The 14881-nt window shown below is 35.3% G+C and overlaps 1 protein-coding gene across 1 annotated transcript in view; it reads right to left on the bottom strand.

Annotated features, from left to right (window-relative positions):
• LOC123548858 (fibrillin-3-like) overlaps positions 1-13652 on the bottom strand; it is a 39473-nt gene extending 25821 nt beyond the window's left edge. The window contains exons 1-8 of the mRNA XM_053524100.1: positions 13526-13652; positions 9119-9296; positions 8588-8763; positions 7540-7731; positions 4233-4355; positions 3806-3928; positions 3380-3502; positions 1868-1990 (exon numbers count right to left, since the gene is read on the bottom strand). Of these exons, the coding sequence (XP_053380075.1) occupies positions 1868-1990; positions 3380-3502; positions 3806-3928; positions 4233-4355; positions 7540-7731; positions 8588-8763; positions 9119-9296; positions 13526-13544 (1057 nt within the window). The 5' untranslated portion in view covers positions 13545-13652. The remainder of the gene's footprint in view (positions 1-1867; positions 1991-3379; positions 3503-3805; positions 3929-4232; positions 4356-7539; positions 7732-8587; positions 8764-9118; positions 9297-13525) is intronic.
• Between the last annotated feature and the right edge of the window lie 1229 nt (positions 13653-14881).

Below are 14881 nucleotides of genomic sequence, written 5' to 3' on the forward strand. Positions count from 1 at the left end.
TATTATAAGTAAATAATTCGCGGCTTTGAATAGTTACACTTCTGTCACTCTGGTCAATAATAAATACTGATGGTAATGAAATTGTAATAAGACTGGTTATCAAATTGATTGAAATATCTATTAAATAAACTGATAAAAGTAAGTGTTATCAAACAACACTCTCTCTTTCTCTCTCTCTCGCTCTCAAATGATTGAGAGAGGTATTAAATATGAAACGTGAAAACATTGATCATCGGACTAATACAGATTATTTGCCACAGCCAGCTGTCTGAACTGATCAAGGCCAGGCAGGGTTGCGATTTGTTTCAAAACACATTTACACCAAGGTCCTAGTCAAATCGCATCTCTTACTGGCCTTGATCCATTCAAACAGCCTCGTTTTACTCTCATAGTGTCACCTATACTATGTAGGAAAACGGTGTTTAATTGTAATCAGATGTAAATTGAAGCTGTCGGAAAGGTAGCGGACGCACGGCTCTTGTCGCTATATAAGATGGGAGACTGCTTTCTACTATGTTATCCACGACAAGTGACAGTAAATCTCGGAAGGAGGAATAGTCCCGCTATACCCACTGCACTGCTCACCTCTGGATCATTACACCTTTATTTTCTCTGTTGGATACTCATCTTTGTTTTGTGAGTCTTTGTGTAGGGTCTCCATGTGGCAGACGTACCTTGGAGGTTGCTACCATAATTAACAAGTTAATGAAGTCCCCTACTGGAAGGCGCCTAATTTATTTTTTCTACTGCAGTATAACATAATGAACGGATATCTGTCAATGATGTATAAAGTGGGACCCAAGATCTTGAAGTGTGCGAAAAAGTATAAGATGGCTAACCATGTCAGTATGTTTTACTAATATAAAGTTGAACTATGTCATCTACGGACATAAGGCGCCTTTGTAAACACCTTGACGTACCATCGTGCCATTCTTGAATGTTTAATGTTTAAGGAAAATTTGACTTGCAGCACATGTAAAGGTACCATATGAGTTAAAACAATTCCTTACTTAATAAAAGCTTTAGTGATATTCTTCTATTCTGAGTATCGAGATAATAAGCATTTGTGAATTGAGACACATCGCATGATTTGTATTCAGTCTTCTATACTTGGCCGCTGTACTTTTCCCTTTGTGTCTGTCGGTACAGGAGGATTAGAGTTCTTAAAGCCAGCTGGGACTGAATTGCTTTGATATTTGTCTTCGGACTAAAAATGGACTATTGCTCTGCTGTTTACAACGGATTTAAACTACCCACTGGCATATGAGCCCCATTGTGTTCCGCTGTTCTCGGTGTCTAAATGTTCCCTTTGTCTATGTATAGTGCGTTTATTCATTCTATGTACACATCAACAGATGTATTTCTCATCTGGCTTCTCAAGCTTAGAATTTTGTCATTTTGTAACATACATTTTACACCGACTGATAGTTATCTGTTGGTTTCAAACCTTGTGGGGATTATAGGTGAAGCTAACCGCTACAAACCAATTTTAGCAGTTCCCAAGTGGCTTCTTTGCCACTAGCCGTTCCAAAAATGCCTTTAATCTTTAATGTGTTTATATTGGTATCTGAATGGGGCAATTACAATTTGATCTGATACAATGATTGTCTTATCAGTTAATTTGTTAAAGCAACTGGATTCATCTAAATACCGTAATTAACAATCGCGATCAGTTTTTTTAACTGAGGTAAAAATGGAAACAATTCTATAACAATCATGTTTACCCCGCAACTAATACAAGATGTCAGAATCATCCGTTCCCGTAAGTAAATTGTTAAAATCAATTTGAATATGATATATACCTAGGGCCGAGACGCTGAGCAATGATAAAGTTTTATATTTTATAACTGTGCAAGCTAGAACATACCATTACATGTGTTCCCATCAGCAGATAGTTTGTAGCCATTATAACAACTGCAAATGTATGAGCCATGCGTGTTTGAGCACTTTTGTGTACAGCTTGTCGTACCATCACTACATTCGTCAATGTCTGAAATGAATTTATTACAAAATCTTCTTAGATGAAGGTAAACAATGTTGTCCACATAACAAATAAGTAATACGGTATAGCTATCTACTGTCGTTAACCAACCAAAGAAAGCGTATCCGAGAGAATAGCAATCCCTCATTTCTTGATAGATCTGTCTAAAATGGGCAGCATGAGCTGTTGCAAGTAACCATAGATCTAGTGTAAGTGATAAGAAAGACAAAGTAGCCAGATTTTGGGGGGAAATTATGATTTTTTTTAGAATAACTGTCTGCGAATTTGTACAAAAAAGTACGCTCGACTGCTATACTCTCGGATAGCTTTCTAAAGGGAATATATTCTTTTCTTGCATACCAGACGGGGATTTCTGATATTTTTACCGGTGCTGGAAAAATCCATCATACACCCCGGGGTGTAAGATGACTCTCGTGCTGTAAATGACGTATAACGAACTACATATATGTAGAAGATTTATGTAGTAATTTATATTTTATTTTAAATACGGAATAAAAATTCAATACATTACCAGTTCCCATTGGTTCCTGATAGTATATTTCTCGATTCAAATCACGTTATTTTATCAAAAATTCATAACGTTACGCTGTAACTGATAAAACAAAACCGAAACTAAACATTGTTGTTTGTTTTGAAGCGTCATGACGTCGTTCCTGTTTACGGACGTTGGTTTCCCGCGCTTTGTTTAAATACACTGCCATAAGAAATAGTTCTAAAAAGAAAGCAGTTCGATTGATTTTATTTTTATTAATATTTCTTTAAATCGGTTTGCAAGAAATAGATTCTGTCACTGGTTATAGGTGCAGATGGAAATATCCGGCTCTCGGGTAACTGTTTAGGCGGTAACTCGGCTGTGAGCCTCGTTACCGCCTAAACAGTTACCCTCGAGGCCGGATATTCCCATCTGCACCTACAACCAGTGAAAGAATCTTATATTGTTTTTCGGACCTTGTATCAAATCATTTTATTAATGCATTTTAAAATGTATGTAACTCAATGGGAAATTAATTGCACTTTTGTGCCTGATATATGGATAATTAAAATCGCTGACTTGCTATTTTTCAAAACTGCTTATTAGGGAGAATGGACATTGCTGCAATCTGAAATTGCTAAATGTATATTAAATGGCTTTAATCATTCGATCGCCATCAGACGTTTATTTTTAACTGGGATAAACAAAAAAAATATCAAACTTATTACGCTTATATTGGGTTTACAAAAAAAACGCTCATGTTTACTATGTAATTAATACAAAGAAAGATGCCTTACGGAGGCGTTCATGAAAGAAATTATCAAACTCTGTCTAAATATATTATACTTAGGGCTGAAACGCTGAGCAGTTATAAAAGATACAACATTCTGTAATCTAGAACGTACCATTGCATGTTTTCCCGTCAGTAGATAGCTTGTAACCATTGTTGCAACTGCATATGTATGAGCCATGCGTGTTTGAGCACTTTTGTGTACAACTTGATGTACCATCACTACATTCGTCAATGTCTGAAATGAATTGTTTACAAATCTTCGTAGAGGAAGGTAAACAATGTTGTCCACATAACAAATAAGTAATACGGTATAGCTATCTACCGTCGTTCACCAACCAAGGAAAGTCTATCCGAGAGGAACACTGGTTTGGTTAACTGCCCGCCGTTACATGACTAAAATACTGTTGAAAAACGGCGATAAACCCAAAACAAACAAACAAACTATCGAGAGAATAGCATAATATACTAAGGGCTTTAGGGCTGAAACGCTGAGCAACGATAAAAGATACATCATTCATAACTGTAATCTAGAACGTACCATTGCATGTTATCCCGTCAGTAGATAGCTTGTAACCATTGTTGCAACTGCATATGTATGAGCCATGCGTGTTTGAGCACTTTTGTGTACAACTTGATGTACCATCACTACATTCGTCAATGTCTGAAATGAATTGTTTACAAATCTTCGTAGATGAAGGTAAACAATGTTGTCCACATAACAAATAAGTAATACGGTATAGCTATCTACCGTCGTTCACCAACCAAGGAAAGTCTATCCGAGAGGAACACTGGTTAGGTTAACTGCCCGCCGTTACATGACTGAAATACTGTTGGAAAACGGCGATAAACCCAAAACAAACAAACAAACTATCCGAGAGAATAGCATAATATACTTAGGGCTTTAAGGCTGAAACGCTGAGCAATGATAAAAGATACATCATTCATAACTGTAATCTAGAACATACCATTGCATGTTTTCCCGTCAGTAGATAGCTTGTAACCATTGTTGCAACTGCATATGTATGAGCCATGCGTGTTTGAGCACTTCTGGGTACAACTTGATGTACCATCACTACATTCGTCAATGTCTGAAATGAATTTATTACAAAATCTTCTTAGATGAAGACAGACAGTGTTTCCACATCAAATACCTATCAGATAACTCATACAACTTTGGATAACTGAAGTTGCAGACCAAATAAATTTACAAAACACTAAACATTGTTGACAATCTGAAAATTCTGATTGTATATTCAGACTTAAAAGAAGGCTTTAATCACTTTTGTCATACGTTACCTTCTAAACAAGTTAAATCCCATTGGTTGCTTCACTTATTGGCTTTGTCAGTGGATGTTGAAAACTATCACAGATCTTCCGTTTGGTACAATTATGATTCGAAAAACCACTTTGCATAACGACGGAAAGACCAAACCTTTTTATACATGACCAACCAGAACAATTAAAGTAACGGTTTACGAAAATCATACCGATACGAGTGCTGATGAAATTTAATTTGATTTCTAATAGGTATATAAATGAATAAGTAACTAATCAGTGGTATTATTTCTTTAGTTTCGGATCATGATAGTAACACAATGGTTTTGAAACAGCGTCTGATATGTTCCACCTCTGATTCATGTGGGGAAGTTGTATTTCATCAAATTGTCACGGAGAACATACGCCTCGCCCAGGGCCCGAACTCACAATATTGCGATACGTAGATTTGAGCTCTACCTTTTGCGCTAAGCGGCCGGGCTAAACTCGTATTGTGGATTCAAAATAAACTTATGACTTTTTATCTCCTACGAAAAAGGACAAATGTACGTTAGGGATACGGCTTCATTTATCATTTGGATGCTTCCGTACTTATGTGCTTTCATTCGTTATTTTACTCCCAGGACTTCAACATGCGATAAACGTACCTTGGAGGTTGCTACCATAATTAACAAGTTAATGATGTCCCCTACTGGAAGGCGCCTAATGTTTTCTACTGCAGTATAACATAATGAACAGATATCTGTCAATGATGTATAAACAATATTGTACTATATATACAATATGTTATAGCAAAACACTTGGATTAAAATTTGCATATATAAAAACCTACAGTTGTTTTCATATGGAATTTGTTTGGCCAATTATAAAAAAGTTATCATGTAACAACAAAGGGAAATTAATCCTAAAAAAATGAAAAGATTCTATTATAACCCCCACATAAAACTCTTTACCAGGTAGAGATATGTCAAAATACACTTAAAAATTTGATGTAACATGCATGTAACAATATACTCTATTTATAGTAACAACAAAGGAACGTAATTCTAAAAACAAGGTGCCACTTGGTGGTGAACATTTGTGCCAAGTTATATCAAAATCCCTCTATGCATGAAGAAGAAATGCTCCGGACAAAGTCATTCTTAAATTTAACATTTGACCTCTAAGTATGACCTTTACCTTAGACCTAGGGACCTGGTTCTTGCGCATGACAATCCGTCTCATGGTGGTGAACATTTGTGCCAAGTTACATCAAAATCTCTTCATGCATGAAGAAGAAATGCTCCGGACAAACTCATTTTTGTACCTGACCTTTGGCCTCTAAGTCATACCTTGACCTTAGACCTAGGGACCTGGTTCTTGCGCATGAAAATCCGTCTCATGGTGGTAAACATTTGTGCCAAGTTACATCAAAATCTCTTCATGCATGAAGAAGAAATGCTCCGGACAAACTCTTTTTTGTACATGACCTTTGGCCTCTAAGTATTACCTTGACCTTAGACCTAGGGCCGGATTTTGCGCATGACATGTTGTCTCATCCAGCGAAATATTTGTGCCAACTGATATTTAAATTCTGTCTTACATGACAAATATATAGACAGGACAGGAAAAAAATCCTATTGACGTTTGATCTCAAAGTAGGACCTTTGAGCTAGGGTTCTGAGTGTTGCGTATGACACGTCGTCTCATCAAGGGCAACATTAATCCAAGTAATATTGTAATCCCTTGACGAATGACAGAATTCTGGACCGGACAGGAGAGAAGCCCTGCTGACATTTGACCCCCGATTGTGACCTTGACCTTTGAGGCAGAAGTCTGGGTTTTGCGCATGACACGTCGTCTCATGATGGGAAACATTTGTGCCAAGTAATATTAAAATCCCTTAATGAATGATAGAGTTATGGACAAGACACGAAACAGACTCTGTTCATGCCATGTTAACATATGACTGCCAAGTGTGACCTTGACCTTTAAGCTAGGGGTCTGAAAGTTGTGCATGAAACATTGTCTTATTATGAGGTACATTTGTGGCAAGTAATATTAAAATCCCTTTAATGGATGGCAGAGTTATGGACCGGACAGGAAAAAAAGCTCTGTTGACATTTGCCCTCCAATTGTGACCTTGACCTTTGAGCTAGGGATCCGGGTTTCACGCATGACCCGTTGGCTCATCATGGGGAATATTTGTGCCAAGTAATATTAAATCCCCACATGGATGACAGAGTTATGGACCGGACACGAAATTGCGGACGGACGGAATGACAGAATGACGGACGGACGGAAAAGCGCATTCCTATAGTCCCCGAAACTGGTTTTCAATTAGGACTAATAAAACTAAATCGAACAGTGTGCGATGCCACAGTTGTTTAATTAACATCTCTGTCTGAAACATTTGTTAAGACGTAAAGCGTGATGTTTTAATTTCTTTGGGGTGGGGGGTCTTTAACGATTGAGAGCTTACTTGACGTTTAAGCACTTGAAATACGTATACTTGAAACGTAAATTTGTATGACGTTTAGCGATTTAAAGACATTTACTGAGTGTATGACGTTTGGTCGTGTCACATATATACAGTATTCTGTAGATTACATGATGATGTATATCTTAAGAAATTAATTAGTAGCTGGCATCAAAACAAAAGGAGTTTAATGCGTTGATGAATTATACTTTCAGATTTGAAAGGAAGTAAAAAAAATTCAGTATTCATTGTGCGTTATGATATTTATTTCATCCTCGAGCAAAAAACTGACGACATCTTTAGTAAGAAGATCATTATCTGGCCTGAAATACAAATATTCGACATTCCATGGACGTTCACATTAGGTTCAAATTTAACTTTTGGCATTAAAAAAGCAACGAATCATAACATCACGGAAATGAAAAAAAAATGACTATATAGCTCAAATTTACATCAAACTAGATCCATTCATGCACCGTGACTTATTCATAGTTACATGCTTTCATTTAGAAACAATGTAATAGTAACTGATGTATGACCTGAACAAGAAAGTAAGTACGTCGATCTGCTCCACACTTTATTCCGTGAGCAAGTCGTGCTGTAGAACGAAGAACGTTTAAAGCCAGAGTTACATGTCAGTGTACACACAGTGCCAACGGAGGACGTCGATGTTGAACAAGAATAAGGTGTAAGTCCTCCATTTGCTATCTGTGATAAAGACGGGCATGTCGCTGAAATATACTAAAATAGTTACACGTACTGATTTTTAAAACTGATATTCTTCATACAGAGGGCGAATAATTATGAATGTCTTCTTTTGAATTTATTGTACGATGTTATATATGTATAGATAGAGCAGCTAGTTCATTTTTGCATACCGGACGGGGTTTTCCGATGTTTTAGCTGTGCAAGAAAACTCCATCTTATACCGGGATGAAATTTGGCTATACGAACTACATATGTAGTAAATTCGTGCAGTGATTTTATTTTCTTTACAAAAAACCGGATAAAAAAATTAAATATCTTTGTTCCTAGTATTATATTTCACGATTCATAAAATACTATTTTAGGAAAAAAATACACGAAGTTACGCTGCATGACATTGTGTCCTCAACTTTGAAACGTCATGATATGACATTGATTTCCAGCGCTTTGTCTACATACGCTTCTTTAAGAAAATAGTGCGATAAAGAAAGAAATATGTTGACTCGAGTTTTGGTATTATTTTTTTTAAATGATATGCAAGAAGAAGATTCCATCGCTGGTTTAAATCAATATATATGCGGATGGGAATATCAGCCTATAAGGTAACTATTTACGCGGTTACTTAGCAGAGTCTTGTTACCGCCTTGACAGTTACTCGAGACTGACTTTAAAGGGAGCATCTACCTCGAGAAGGAAAGTACAACTAATTACCGAATACTACATTTAAAAAATGCTTATATATGCATCATTACAAATAGCTTTGCAAAACACGCACCAGAGGTTTCTTTACAAAATGTAAATCTCAAACATACTGATGAGTATGTCGATATTAAACATATTTAACAATTACGATAACTATAGAATAAATGAAAATAAATGTACCTTGTCTACAGCGGACACCCGCATCTTCATAGTGGCTGCAGTCATGCGATCCCCAGGATCCGTATTTTCCACAGCTGCTAATAGAGAGTTCACTGCCTCTGCAAGACAACTCATCTAACCATATTTTACCTCTTCCCCTTCCATATTTAGCGCCTCCGTATGCAACTGCACTTTCCCTGTTTCAAACGCCAAATACATGCATGTACATACATGGAAACACAAAATCTTGAAAGATGGAGAAATCTAGTATTATAAAGTCCAGTGACAACATGACTTAACGTAACTTAACAGAAAAAAAACTTTCGGTTTTAGGCTATACGGAGGGTATATATGTTTATTAACTAAGACAAAATAGAGTCATATAGATGGAATTTTTTCAAAACGTCCGAAGAGACAGACGTATTTCGTTTTCCCCAAAATGCAAGGAATTTTTCCAAGTTTATAGAAACAAACTAAAAACGTAATAAAATACTACTGGAATCTGGTAGTCATATAACTTCTACAAAGTGTCACGTGGTTACACAGGGATACCTCTCATAACCAAGCATGTGGCAGATAACTTTAGCATCATTTTTGTCGAAGCTATCATCACAGATAGTGCCCCAGGTGTTCCTGTAGTACACTTCAACCCGACCTTCTAGTCCCGAACTTCCACCCACAAGGCGTACGGTGACTCCAGACACTGCCGGTACATGTAGCACGAGTATTGCTGAAAATATTATGACCAATGTTGTAGATTATCATGCATGAAAAAATACAAGTACAATATAGTAAGAAAAAAACTGAAAAGAAAATGGCTTATATAATAATCAATACAATTTAAATAAAACAACGTCTTACGGAATTGTTAATGTTTAAGAGTAAGAGCAGTATTACATTATTGAAATGCTAAGGTGAACAGAAAATTGAAATGTACAAACCAGTAAACATGGAAATGATCAAAATTTGTAAACCATTCTTCTACAATACACTATATTGAAAGTGTATTGGAAAATCTTATATCTTTTCTACATTGTACATTTTAATGAAACTTCTCACAGTTGTAAATAAACATATGGTCTATGATATGGTGACATAAAATGCATATAGTGTTCGTTTGCTTTTTTTTTTTTTTTTTTTTTTTTTTTGAGATATTGCCCATGATTACAGAGATCCGCACATTTGAAGCTACTACAAAACATTATTTTTGGATTTATTTAATGTATCAAACATTTTGATGTGACATTTTATTATTAAAAAGATAGTAACACTGGCTTTTTTGATAAATTAACACATGAATTTCAAGAAATGATTTTCATTTCAGTATGCCGAGTCTAGGTTTTGTTACAGTTATTGACTTATGTTTCGGTCAATATGTGTCTTTACGGACCTATAAAAATGATATTGACCGAGGACGCAGTCTGAGGTCAATATAATTTTTACAAGTCCGTAAACTGCGTCCTCGGTCAATATCATTTTTATAGGTCCGTAAAGACACATATTGACCGAAACATAAGTCTAATTGTTATATTATATGCCCTTCTTAAATACACTTGTTTGACTGGCCCATATTTCATACATATAAGAAAAAGTGATATCGCAAGAGTCATTATCACTTTGGCGGGTCAATATCGCTTTTTGCGGACTCGCGCGTGCACCCGTTTCGACCAATCAAATGAGCGTATTTGAGAATGGTATATAATATTATATGTTATCCAGTTAAATGACATTACGCAATAACTTCCGGATGAGCGTATTTGAGAATGGTATATAATATTATATGTTATCCAGTTAAATGACATTACGCAATAACTTCCGGATTAGCAAACATGCAGAACTGCCATTAAGAGTCTGTTTCGTGTCCGATCCAAAACTCTACCATCCATTGAGGAATTGATATATTACTTGGCTAAAATGTTTTACATATTCAGACGACGTCTCATACACGAAACGCAAGGACACTTAAAGCCCAATAAGGTTTTTTTTTCTGTCCGGTCCAAAACTCAACCTCCATTCAAGAGATTTTAATGTTACTTGGCACAAATGTTGACCATACCAAGGCAATTTGTCATACCTTGAGAGATTATAATATTTTTGTCATAAATCTTCCCTGTAATGAAACGTTGTGTCATGCGCTAAACCAAGACTACTATCTCAATGGTCAAGGTCACAATTGGAGGTTATTGTTCAATAGGGTTTTTCATGACCAGTTCATAACTCTGTCATCCATCGAGGGATTTAAATATTACTTGTCACAAATGTTCCCAATAATAAGACGACTTTTCTTGCTTAAAACCCAGGTACCTAGCTCAATGTCACACCTTGAGGACAAAGATCAATAGCGTTCTATCATGTCCAGTCCATGACTTTGCAATTAATAAAATGATTTTAATATTACTCATCACAAATTTCACATAATAAGACGACGTGTTCTGTGCAACACCCAGAACCCTAGCTTAAAGATTAATATTACACTTGGAGGTCAAACATCAATAGGGGTTTTATTAATGTCCAGTCCATTCCTCTGACACCCATCAATGAATTACTGGGCACAAATATTGCCCATAATGTGACGAATGTGTCCTGCACAACACCCGGATCCCTAGTTCAAAGGTCAATTTCATACTTAGAGGTCAAGGGTCAACATTGATTTTATCCTGTCCGATCTGTAAAATATCTTAGTTTACTTTCCTTCTCCTGTCATGCATGCATATAAACTCAAACTCATGTGTCATATAAGCTCAATTAAAAGATGTTGGTGTATTTTCTTCAGAGTCATTCAGAACGACTTCCTTTTAATATCATGACGAAGTAATTTCATTATATTTTCTCTACCTCTCTCAGCAAAAATGAAATTTTATTAAAATAGAGTTCATATTAATAGATGTTAAAAGCAGTTAACAAAGTTTAAAGGCTTTTATACATGCAAGTTTGAATCCAAACGTTACTTGTTAAAACATAATGTATATGACGTAAACTACAGTATATACATCATTGACATATATCAGATCATTAGGTTATACAGCAGTTAAGATAATTAGTCACTTTCCAGTAGTGGATTTTGTATTCCATGTTAATACCTCATTCACTGACTTGTTATATAAATATTTTTAAAGTTGGTTAATTGGCTACTTTACTGACATAACACGAAAGGCTATTGTACGGTGCCCCTAAAGTGACATGTTACGCACTTTTTTCCACTTAGGTAATGTGAGACTTTTTTATTTCGTTTAAACGAAATAGTTATGATTTATAGAAATGATTTTAAACGAAATAGTTGTTTCGTTTAAACGAAATGACTTCGTTTAAATTTAAACGAAATAAAAAAAGTCTCACATTGCCTAAGTGGAAAAAAGGGCGTAACATGTCACTTTAGGGGCACCGTACAATAGCCTTTCGTGTTATGTCAGTAAAGTAGCCAATTAACCAACTTTAAAAATATTACGGTGCCCCTAAAGTGACATGTTACGCACTTTTTTTTCCACTTAGGCAATGTGAGACTTTTTTTTATTTCGTTTAAACGAAATCATTCCATTTAAACGAAATAACTATTTCGTTTAAAATCATTTCTATAAATCATAACTATTTCGTTTAAACGAAATAAAAAAAGTCTCACATTGCCTAAGTGGAAAAAAAGTGCGTAACATGTCACTTTAGGGGCACCGTACTATTGTTAATATACTACTGTACATGTATGAAAACATGTGAACAGAAAAATATGGTGTGTTTGGTAAAGCCTATATAAAATGGGAAGCCAATGTGTGGTCTTTACGTACATGCAATATCTATTCACAAGTTACAATAAACTGAAATGTTTAACTTGTACATGAAGTTAGTGGTCTTTTGGGTTGTTCGGATTAAACTATTTTCTACAATGAAGAGTTAGATTAAACCCAGATTTTCAAATCTTCAGAATATACTTAAAAGATTCGGCAAATAAAATTTGGGCCTCACACACGTTTTCATAATGTGGCGTCTATGCATCTATTGGAAGATAAAAATTTTGATAACATTTTCGCGAATAAATTTTTTTTCTGTGAAATGTAGATTTTAATGAAACTTCTCACAGTCGCAAATAAGCGTATGATCTATGATATGGTATGGTGAAATAAAATGTACAGATCATGTGCTTGTGTTTTGAGATATTAGCAAAACATTAAAGAGATCTGTATATTTACGTTGACTTTAAGCCATATAACGATTGACATTTCCGTACACCGAGTCTTGGCTTTATTTTACGTTATCCGGATATATGACGTTACGCAGTTACTCCCGGTTTATCATACGAACAGAACTACTTTAAAGCCAGGTGGTCTCTTTTCACCGATGGTTTGTAACCAGGTTTGAATGCAAAAATCATGCTCAGAAATTAACAAGATGGTATTTATGCGCAACAGGTCCCACTGAACCAAAAATGTTTAATTTTGTAATGAAACAACAGGTGGTCCCTAGCAAAAGTCATACGAAATTCAAATGCAGATGATCTCAGTTCACAAGATTAGATAAATTGTAAGAAAAAAATGGATATCTTTCAAAAGGCGAAACTTACCAGATAAGGCTTTAACACATGTGATCTTGAAATATACACAGTATGACTGGCTGCCATTCAAATAATCTTGAAAATTTGAAACATTTTTCTGAATTAAGAAAATAATCAAATAATGACTGAAGCTTTTCTACGCGCAAAGGTTTGCTTCATTCTAACTCGACTAAGATCTGTTTTTTGTAAAAGTATTTATTTGCATAATTGCAGAAAACAGGAAAGTCACCAAAGGACTTAACAAGATATTTCTAAAGACAGATACTATTAAGGTCATACCTAGATGTAACGCCTAGATACCCACTCCTTCGGTCATTTCATAGGTAGGTTTGCACCTGAGTTGGAACATCTGATAAATCTAGCAGCTTTTGGATTAAAAAAAATGTATCGATATATATGTTGTAGAAACCAAATATTACCTTTTATAAAAAAATCCATGCTGATGTTTCACTGTTTTAAGATTTTTTCTTTTCCACATTCAAAAAAACTTACACTTTGTCCCGGAAGTACGCGCTTACCATAAAGTACGTACTATTCTAATTCAATATGTAATTGGTGATTTTCTGAAAGGAGATAATGGGTCATATCTTACTAGTTTATTTTCATTTTTTTTGTATGAAATGACTTATTTATAAATATAAAAAACTTAGTATTTTAACCGTGATTAAGACCTATTAAAATGACAATATGAAATGCAGAAATAATAAAAATTACATAGTAATTGATCCCTACAGAAATATGTCGGGTCGGTATGATAAGTGTCACGGTATGGGACTTGAAACATTGGGTAAATAATATGTCACAGTATAGGACTTGAAGATTAAAATGCTGAGGTGTACAGCCAGACCGGGACTCGAACCCAGGGCCTCGGAAATACCGAGTGAGCTACCCGGTCGCCTACACATTTTCTCCCCTTTTTAATCTTCAAGTCCTATACCGTGACAGAGCCCCTCTATACATGTATTTAGTGGAAGGTCAGTGACGAACGCAATGATGTATTTGTTTACCAACCATCTATTTATAGCCTTATAATTAGTCGAAAAACTCTCATAACGTAGGAGGTAACCACGTGGCCACATTTTGACCAGTAAAAATGCTCAAATTTTGTAGGAGGTTGAAAGGCTCATAATGCCTTTGGTTAAAATGTGGCTGCCACATACTCTGTTTTGAACATAGAATACATTAATTTCTTGTTAAATCCTCTTTCTGATAATTACTTACTTTAACATTTGTCAAAGGTTTGAATATTGCTGAATATACTAGTATATTTTATTGAATCTGTTGTTTTTATTACCTCCCTTTAATGCTCTAACTATAACAGTTCATGTGCAATATTAAAAGAAGTGTTTTTCTAACCATGTACGTACGCATAACATCTATTTGGAAAGCTGTGTCATCTGTTTTTGTGTGTTTTTTTGGGGGTTGTCTTTTTTTGTTGTTGTTGTTGTTGTTGTTTTGTTTTGGTTTTTTTTTATAAATAAAGCATTATGGACCTTTAGCGCACAAAACATATTTTATAACGAAAGTATTTGAAGCAGTTTGGGGAAAACAATATAAGGGGACATCTGTGCGGAGGTTTTTCTCAGAAGCAATGTCAATATTTATTGTGAAGTATCTACGAGAGGTTTTCGAAAATGCGTGAACTTTATGACAAAAGGTTCTATAAGTAGGAGAAAAGGAAGACTTTCGTATTACAAGATTAAAATAGGATGTAGTATCCTCAAAAGCATAATATACTTGACCTATAGTCCAAATAGTACTCACTATAATTGGGT

This window comes from Mercenaria mercenaria, chromosome 15, assembly GCF_021730395.1.
Source record: "Mercenaria mercenaria strain notata chromosome 15, MADL_Memer_1, whole genome shotgun sequence".
NCBI lineage: Eukaryota > Metazoa > Mollusca > Bivalvia > Venerida > Veneridae > Mercenaria > Mercenaria mercenaria.